Source organism: Solanum pennellii, chromosome 11 (genome assembly GCF_001406875.1).
Source record: "Solanum pennellii chromosome 11, SPENNV200".
In the NCBI taxonomy this organism is placed as follows: Eukaryota; Viridiplantae; Streptophyta; class Magnoliopsida; order Solanales; family Solanaceae; genus Solanum; species Solanum pennellii.
Window position 1 is genome coordinate 47,950,393 of NC_028647.1, and position 9,724 is coordinate 47,960,116.

General features: G+C 33.8%; 1 protein-coding gene and 1 pseudogene across 1 annotated transcript; one reads left to right on the top strand and one right to left on the bottom strand.

Annotated features, from left to right (window-relative positions):
• On the top strand, positions 1–7,199 carry LOC107003150 (annotated as a pseudogene).
• A 498-nt stretch (positions 7,200–7,697) lies between these two features.
• On the bottom strand, positions 7,698–8,194 carry LOC107003887 (short-chain dehydrogenase/reductase 2b-like). The gene is made up of 2 exons (XM_015202144.1): positions 8,090–8,194; positions 7,698–7,877 (listed from the first exon to the last, which is right to left on the bottom strand). Exons 1-2 carry the CDS (start codon positions 8,192–8,194, stop codon positions 7,698–7,700), a joined length of 285 nt encoding a protein of 94 aa, XP_015057630.1.
• Positions 8,195–9,724: the final 1,530 nt, after the last annotated feature.

A 9,724-nucleotide genomic window follows, 5' to 3' on the forward strand; every position in this document is an offset into this window, starting at 1 on the left:
TTATGCCTCCAACTTTGGATATTAACAAGTAAACTCTTGAATTTGTATAAAGTTGATGTTATAACACAAACAGTTGAGGATTGCACAACAACTTATGATCATCGGATGCGAGAAGCTGGTAAATGGCCGAAATAAAACAACAACATACCAAATATAACCCGACAAGTGGGATGTGTATATAGACCATATCACTACCTTGTGAGGTAGAGAGTTGCTTCCGATAGACCCTCGACTCAAGTAAACATAGAAAAACAATACCTTAAAGAAAAGGAAAATGGAAGAGATTCCAATTCTTCACAATTCTAAAATGTATTCATGATATGGTAGGCCCAATTAAGCACTACAGTGAGCTGTTGAAAAATAAACAATTGCATACAGCAAAAGTAATTGAATATGATTGCCTCAATTATTCAATTAGTCTTTGTTTATTCAAGTCATAACTTTTGAAAAGAGAAGAGGACTGTTTTGCTTCATGTAGATTAGCTGAAAAATAGTTGTACTAATTTCAAGCAATCACTGATCATTCTTGTTTGCAAATTACTCTCAACATTCAACAGGTAAAGTAAAGTACTATCTTAGTAGTTGAAGATAGACAGAAAATATTAATCTTCTCAAAATCATTTTGTGTTTCCTTGCAGATTTCAGAAATGGAGATTGGCTTAGCAGTTGGTGGTGCATTTCTCTTTTCAGCTTTTAATGTTCTCTTTGATAGGCTTGCTCCTCATGGTGATCTGCTCAACATGATCCGGAAGCATAAGGATCATGTTCGGCTCTTAAAGAAGTTGAAAATGACTTTACTTGGTCTTCAAGCTGGGATATGTGATGCAGATAATAAGCAGGCATCAAATCAGTTTGTGAGCCAGTGGCTTGATGAGCTTCGAGATGCTGTGGACTCTGCTGAAATCTTTACTGAACAAGTCAATTATGAAGCTTTGAGACTTAAGGTGGACGGTCAGCATCAGAATTTTGCAGAAACAAGCAACCAACAAGTAAGTGACCTCAACCTTTGCTTGAGTGATGAATTTTTCCTTAACATAGAGGACAAGTTGGAAGATACTATTGAAACATTGGAGGTGTTAGAAAGCAAATTGGCCGCCTTGCCTTAAAGGAGCATTTTAGTTTGACAAAACAAGACACTAGAACACCTTCAACTTTTTTGATTGATGATTCTGACATTTTTGGTAGGCAGAGCGAAATAGAGGATTTGATTGACCGTTTAATATCTGAAGATGCAAGTGGAAAAAAACTGTCTGTAGTTCCTATTGTTGGAATGGGCGGCCTTGGTAAAACAACACTTGCTAAAGCTTTTTACAATGATGAGAGGGTAAAGAACCAGTTTGTTTTAAAAGGTTGGTTTTGTGTTTCTGAGGCATATGATGCTTTCAGAATAGCAAAAGGTTTACTTCAAGAAATTGGCTTAAACGTTGATAACAATCTTAATCAGCTACAAGTAAAATTGAAGGAGAGCTTAAAGGGGAAGAAGTTTCTTATTGTTCTGGATGATGTGTGGAATGACAACTATAATGAGTGGGATGACTTGAGAAATGTTTTCGTACAAGGAGATATAGGAAGTAAGATCATTGTGACAACACGTAAAGAGAGTGTTGCCTTGATGATGGGTAGTGAGGCAATCAACGTGGCGACTCTGTCTGATGAAGCCTCTTGGGATCTATTCAAAAGGCATTCACTAGAAAACACGGATGCTAAACAACATCCAGAACTTGAAGAGATTGGAAAATAAATTGCAGACAAGTGCAATGGGTTGCCTTTAGCTCTAAAGGCACTTGCTGGTGTTTTACGCTGCAAATCAGAGGTAGATGAGTGGAGAGATATTTTAAGAAGTTAAATATGGGAGCTGCCAAGTTGTTTGAATGATATATTACCAGCGTTGATGTTGAGCTACAATGATCTTCCTGCACATTTGAAACAATATTTTGCTTATTGCAACTAGTATTTGGACACGCACGTTGCACGTGTACCCCTTTCTAGTGAGCATAAGTATTTTTAAAATATGCATCAATATATAATAAATATATTCAAAAATCAATGACATCCAATATCTAAAGTGTAATCTTGAAGTTTCTTAAGTAGTACTAAATTGATTTTAATTTTAGTTTATGAGTTAAAATTTGATATGAATTTGTCAAATTTTAATAGTTTTTATAATAGATATTATATTTTGATTAACAAAAATTAAGTTAATTAAATTCATAGATTACAAACTTAATACACTCATATCATCAATTAAACCCTTGTACTACCACCACAATCAATATTACATTTCTAAACAAACTTCATTTGATATGACTCATCGCATTTATAATATATTTTTGTTAGAAAAGAAATTCAACATTTCTTTTATATTTTGTGGAATTGTATTGTTCAAATTGTATTTGAAAAATAAAAAACATGATAAAATAATATTATGACATTTGAGTGATGAGTAATATAAATTCTATATGAGAAAGGGAGGGTAAACTATGGATCAAATAACTAAAATAATCAACTAAAATTAAAGCAAAGAAAGTTAATATAATTTCATGAGTAAAATAACCAAAATATGATATTGTATTCATTCCTTTTTTCTTAACATGGGTTGGTTATCCTCCCTTCTTTCTTTTGGATGAAAACTCCATTAAAAAAATTAAATTCAAACAAAGAAAGTGAAGCTGAATAGCCAATGAATATCACATCACTAACATGCCAAAGCTCATAAATACATTTTTTACTTTTATTGGTTTATATGGTTGTTATCAAAATTCAATACTTAAATAGCTTTATACACAAATAACTCACATGAATCTGCATATGAAAATTCATAAATTTGACCTGCTATTGACAAAATATAATAATAATAATAGTAAAAAAAAAAAACACAGACAAAGAATTGTGCTAACAAAAAAAATCATGTCAGAACGGAATGTGACTTACCCCATTTGTATTGGCACAACTCAAAGTACAGTTCTATGCGATCGACAGAGAAGCATCTCATCAATTGATTTTCCCTATAACAAAAAAAATCATCTCATAAGCTATCGACACAAAATTACAAATTTTATTTTTCATGAGAGATTAAAATCTTAAACATCAGTCAAACATCATAAACTATATCATAAGTAAGAAGTAAGAAACAAAAAAAAATGCAGCATCCAAAAGAAAAATGTTCCAATGCTCTCTATCAAACTCATAATAAAATAGAATGTAAAAAGCAAGAAGAAATACATATATGAAATGAAAAGACAAGGATCATAGTGGGGAATGTAAAGAGACAACAATTTCTTTAGAAGATTATTAATGAATAATTATCTTTTTAATGTGTTTATTTCATGTAAAAATATATATTTTAAGTACAATATGATATGATTATTATTTAATATTTGTTAATTAAATATTTTTATATAATATAACGGTAAAATGGTAATCCAATATTGTACTTTGATGCTTTCCACTTATAATAATACTAGTTCTCGAACACGTTCAACACACGAATATTTCATACCATTTTAAGCTATACAAAAACACAGTCAACTATGAACATGTGTGCTCCAAACATAGCCATGCCCATATTTCAAAGTTCAAATATACAAAGGCATTCACAGATCAACTTGTATCTGAATTTGAATTTTATTGCAACAGAAGTTTTTCATAAATAGATATTATACTAAAAAAAAGTGAATATGCTGCTAATTTAGCAATAATACAAAAAGTGTTAGTCAATTTTGTAGCTAAATCAATTATATTGGAATAAATTTATTTGAAGTAGGCTCTTTTTGGAGGAGAAATCTTACCAAAGAAGGCAAATGAAATAATTGGACAAACTCACCTTATGATACACTTTATAGAGTAGTTAACGAATGTGAAAAGATTGATCAAAATAAATATTTTTGAGAAGATTAAACTATGTACAACCAATAAAACAAAGAAATTTTATATGTTAAAATATGAATGAAAATGTAAAAAGAAGTTGGGAGATGAAAGAAAAAAAATTTAATGAGTGAAATAAATTTTAGAATTTCTACACACAAGATTGTAGGAATAGTAAATTAAAATTTTTCTTAGAAAAGTTAAATTTATACAACAAAATTATGAAAACATGAAAAGACACATGGAAAATTGAAAGGTCAAATACTATTAAAATAAATATAAAAAAGATAGAGATGAAATTTAACTTTAAAAGATACATGCATCTACTTATTCTTGTCTTTAAGGAATAATTACTCATTTGTATTTTTTTAAAATTTGTGTGAGAAATTTGAAAGGTTAAGATTTTGAAATGAGAATAAGAAGATTATATATATATATATACGAAAATTATAAAAGTTTTAATTTAGTAGAGGGGCAAAATGGTAATTCAACTTTTTACTTTGGAGCTTCTCACTTATAATAATATATGATATGATAATATCCCAAAGATTATCAATTTCGCAAAGAACAAGTTATTCACCTGTGGATAGCTAATGGTCTTGTACATCAGTTGCATTCTGGTAACCAATACTTTCTCGAGTTGAGATCAAGATCACTGTTCAAAATGGCCTCATAGTCTTCTGAAAGAGACGTAGAGGAATTCATAATGCATGACCTTGTCAATGATTTGCCCAAATTGCATCTTCAAATCTTTGTATAAGGTTGGAAGAGAACAAAGGATTGCACATGTTGGAACAATGTCGGTACATGTCGTGTTCAATAGGAGAAGATGGTGACTTTGAGAAATTGAATTCTTGGGACTTTGAATCAGATCAGCTGAGGACATTACTTCCAATCAATATCCAGCTCTATAAGTACAACATTCAGCTAAGCAAGAGGGTGCTGCATAACATATTGCCAAGACTTACATCCTTAAGGGCATTATCATTGTCAAGTTATGAGATTAAGTAGTTGCCAAATGACTTATTTATCGAATTAAAACTCCTGAGATTTTTGGATATTTCTCAGACAAAGATTAAAAGGTTGCCAGATTCCATTTGTGGATTGTATAACTTAGAGACACTTCTCCTATCATCTTGTGGTGATCTTGAGGAGCTACCGCTACAGATGGAGAATTTGATTAACTTGTGTCATCTTGACATAAGCAACACTCGCCGATTGAAGATGCCGCTACATCTGAGCAAGTTGAAAAGCCTCCAAGTGTTGGTGGGAGCCAAGTTTCTTATAGGTGGTTGGAGAATGGAAGATTTGGGTGAAGTGCATAACTTGTACGGATCTCTATAAGTTGTAGAGTTGGAAATGTGGTTGATAGAAAGGAAGCTGTGAAGGCAAAGATGAGGGAGAAGAATCATGTTGACAAGTTATCATTGGAGTGGAGTGCAAGTAGCAGTGCTGACAATTCACAAACAGAAAGAGACATACTTGATGAACTACGCCCACATTAAAACATAAAAGAAGTCGAAATCAGTGGATACAGAGGAAAAAACTTTCCCGATTGGGTAGCTGATCCTTTGTTTGTTAAGCTGCTGAAATTGTCACTTAGGAACTGCAAGGACTATTATTCCTTGCCAGCCCTAGGACAACTCCCTTTTTTAAAATCCTTTTGGTTGAAGGGATGGATGGAATAATAGAGTTGACTAAAAAGTTCTATGGTAGTTTGTCCTCCAAAAAGCGTTTTAACTTTCTTGTGGAGCTTAGATTTGAAGATATGACGGAGTGGAAGCAATGGCACGTACTAGCAATTGGGGAGTTCCCTATGATTGAGAAGCTTTCAATTAAAAATTGCCCTGAAGTCAGTTTGGAGGGACCGATCCAACTTTCAAGTTTAAAAAGTTTTGAAGTAATTGGTTGTCCAATTGTTTTTGATGATGCTCAACTCCTTAGAACCTAACTTGAGGGAAGGAAGCCGATTGTTGGATTAGATATACATGATTGTAACTCTGTTACCCCCTTTCCTTTTAGCACACTGCCCAGTTCCTTGAAGAGAATATGGATATGTGATTGTCAGAAATTTAAATTGGAGGAGCTAGTTGGTTATTGTAACATGTTTCTAGAGAGGTTGATACTGTGTAAATGTGATTGTATAGATGATATATCACCTAAGTTGCTCCTAACAGCACACAAATTAACTATAAGGAGTTGCCAGAACCTTACTAGGGTTTTTATTACTACTGCCACTGAAAGTCTCACCATTGAGAATTGTGAGAATGTTGAAAAACTTTTGGTGTCATGTGGAGGAGCTGCCCAGATGATGCATTTGAATATTTGGGAGTGTAAGAAGCTCAAGTGTTTGCCAAAACGTATGCAGGAACTCCTTCCATCTCTTAAGGCACTTAACTGGATAATTGTCTAGAAATAGAGTCCTTTCCTCAAGGAGGACTGCCCATCTACTTACAATTCCTTCAGATCGAAAATTGTAAGAAACTGGTAAATGGCCGAAAGGAGTGGCGTTTACAGAGACTCCACTGTCTCAACTTTATTGCGATCGGACATGATGGGAGTGACGAAGATATTGAACATTGGGAGTTGCCTTCCTCTATTCAGAGACTTACCATACGCAATCTGAAAACATTAAGCAGCCAACATCTCAAAAGCCTCACCTCTCTTCAATCTCTATGTATTGAGGGTAATTTACCTCAAATTCAGTCAATGCTGGAACAAGGCCATTTTTCCTCCTTTTCACACCTCACTTGGCTAGAAATTGGCAGCTCCCCTAATCTCCAATCACTTCCTGAATCAGCACTGCCCTCCTCCCTCTCTGAGCTGGTGATGTCCCACTGCCCTAACCTCCAAATCCTTCCATCAAAAGGGATTCCCTCTTCCCTCTCCGAGCTGACCATCTATGATTGCCCTAATCTCCAATCCCTTCCATTAAAAGGGATGCCCTCTTTCCTCTCTGAGCTGACCATCTATGATTGCCCTAATCTCCAATCCCTTCTAGTAAAAGGGATGCCCTCTTCCCTCTCTAAACTATCTATTTCAGAATGTCCATTGCTCACACCACTACTAGAATTTGATAAGGGGGAATACTGGCCAAATATTGCTCATATCTCCACCATAGAGATCGATGGGTAATGCCTTTAATTAAAATAAATGGCTGATTTAAGCTATTATTTTCCTAATTTTATTTCATTTTTAATTATGTTGTGCTCATTGCTTTATATTTAACCTCCATAGATAATCTAAATTACTTTTGAAAAGATAAACAGGGATAACAATCACAAGTTTTGGGAAATAATTATATATTTCTTGGATGGGGCTGGTATTGCTAACTTGAACATGTTTTGTGCTTAATCAGATGTGGATTTTGAAGGGCGAGTACGACAAGTCTGGTCCATCCATTGTCCACATTAAGTGCTTCTAAGGTGCTGCTGCTATTTTTTTACATATGTTCTATTTTTTTTGTTCTCTCCGTTAAAGTTATTATGTCATCCACACTGAACTCAGATCTGCTGTTATAGGCAAGTCTTCGAGATGGGGCTACGATTAAAATCATTGTACCGCCTATACTATTTCATGTTTCCAGTGCAAGCCTTTTTTGTAAGTTGACAAACTCGATTTGAAAATATGTTTGGACACTCAACTAGTGGTTAGAGTACTCATTTTGTAAGATTTGTGTACGGTAAATCAAATTAGAAAGACAACTCGTGATGGTTGAATAAGCTCAAAGAAGTGGATTGAATTTAAAATTGTGACTTTTTTTTTGTGTGTGCGTGTGAGAGAGAGAGATATTTGAAATGTTGTTTGGGACTGAGGTGTAGTTATTGTTATATCTAAAACTCGTTGACTACTGTACGATCACAGTAGCAACCCGTAGGTCCTCCATCAGGCAAAATAGCTAGCATGACAGATTCTTCAGCTCCTTCCTCAACAGGCATTGTTCCTCTATGCCAGGATAAATCTGTATTGACGAATCCAGGATGGACACAATTGATGCACATTTCGGATACTTTCTTGCAAAAATTCGAGTGTAAGCATTGAGTGATACTTTTGATATGCTATATGCTGCACTACAAGAAAAGGGTGAATTGCATGAGGATATTCCTGTGGATTAGAATGAAAATTTGCAGGAAAATAGTTTTCTGCGGATTTTCATACTAATTCCTAGGAAAATCCCTATGTAATTCAGAGTTTTCCTTAAGTGCTGGTAGCATCATCTGCCAACCGTTATCTCGAGAGAGTCTTGTTTCAAATCATTCAAAAATTTATGCAGAATCTCATCGATTCTATCTTCAGTCAGGTTTTCAATATCTCCGAGCTCCTTTCTCATCTCCTAGTTGCCTTAAAAACATGAACTCCTAACTTGATTGTTAAATTACTATAATATCCCTAATTTAGGTTGTGATTTATTTAATAACTTGTGACTTTTCGAATAAGATGCAAGTTTTTTCAAAGGGTTGTGATTTTTTGACGAGTTGTGACTTTTCCAAAGAGTTTTGACTTTTCAAATAATTTGCGACTTTTCCAAAGAGTTGTGACTTTTATATAAAGTTGTGACTTTACCAAAGTGTTGTGACTTCTCGAAAAGGTCGTGATTTTTAAGATAAGACACAAAACATATTTGTTGATACTACCCTTTCATGACTATAAGTGTTGGGATTTAGCAAGTGTGAATGGGAAAAGAAAAGAGAGAATATGAAAAGTCAGGTAACGGTAACATTCCGAAAAGTTGTTACACTTTCTGAAAAGTCGTTACTCTCCGAAAAGTCGTTACTTTCCGAAAAGTCGTTATTTTCCTAACAGACACAATTTTCTGAAAAGTTGTTATTTTTTCCAAAAGACACAACTTTCTGGATAAAATGGGTCTGAACAGATTTCACTGAACAGACATGTTCCTTGCTGAAAATGGCTATAAAAGGAAGTCAATTTTTGATTTTTTAAACCACTGAAAATTTTTCCTTCTCTGCATTTATTTTTCTCTCAAATAAAATCAAAGTGTCGATCGACTGAGTCTGTGTGACTTGTTGCTGTTCTTAAGTTCGTTGAAGTTAAAGAAGTTTGAGGTACTGCTATTTCTTTAACAGGTTTAATCCGTTTTATCTTGGGAGAAATTAATCCATAACCTTGGGTACAGTGAGGGGATTAAATTTCTTAAGGACACACAGTAGTTTCTGTGGACTCGGATTAATTCTTGTATTTTATATTTTTTTTTCTGCTTCATCTTATTTCTGTTTCTGTTTATTAACCTTATAAATACAGGTTATTGTAAGAATAACAATCTTAAGAAATTTAACAGTTTCTGTATTTGAGGTTTCTGGAGATTAAAACCTTTATGGTTTTCTACTCTGCTTGAATTTTTAAAATTCATTCGATTAACGATTAAAAGAACATAAAAACTTTATCGTTAAATCAGAAACAGTTTGTGTAAAGATTTGTTCTTTACTGTTAGTATTTCAAATACTTAATTTATCTGTCATTTGTGACAGAAAAAAAAAAGACTAATTCAAGTCAAATAAATGATGGAACAGTAAGTGCTGCAACAACAACGGTTGCACATAATCGTTCAAATGCTGCCTTAGCACCAGCTGAGAAACCTGCAAAGTTTTCTGGAGTCGACTTTAAGAGATGGAAGCAAAAGATGTTCTTCTATCTCACTACGTTGAGTCTGCAGAAGTTCATCAATGAGAATGTTCCTGTTATGTCCGATGAAACTCCGGCTGATGAACGATTCTTGGTAACAGAAGCGTGGACACACTCAGATTTTTTTGTAAAAATTATATTTTGAGTGGTCTGCAAGATGATCTGTACAATGTGTACAGCAATGCCAAAACCTCAAAAGAACTCTGGGATGCTTTAGAAA

Coding starts and splice junctions, on each gene's coding strand:
- LOC107003887 (XM_015202144.1), bottom strand. CDS start 8,194: ATGAGAAAGGAGCTCGGAGATATTGAAAACCTGACTGAAGATAGAATC. Junction 7,878..8,089: donor AAGACTCTCTCGAGATAACG/GTTGGCAGATGA, acceptor AATTTTTGCAAG/AAAGTATCCGAAATGTGCAT.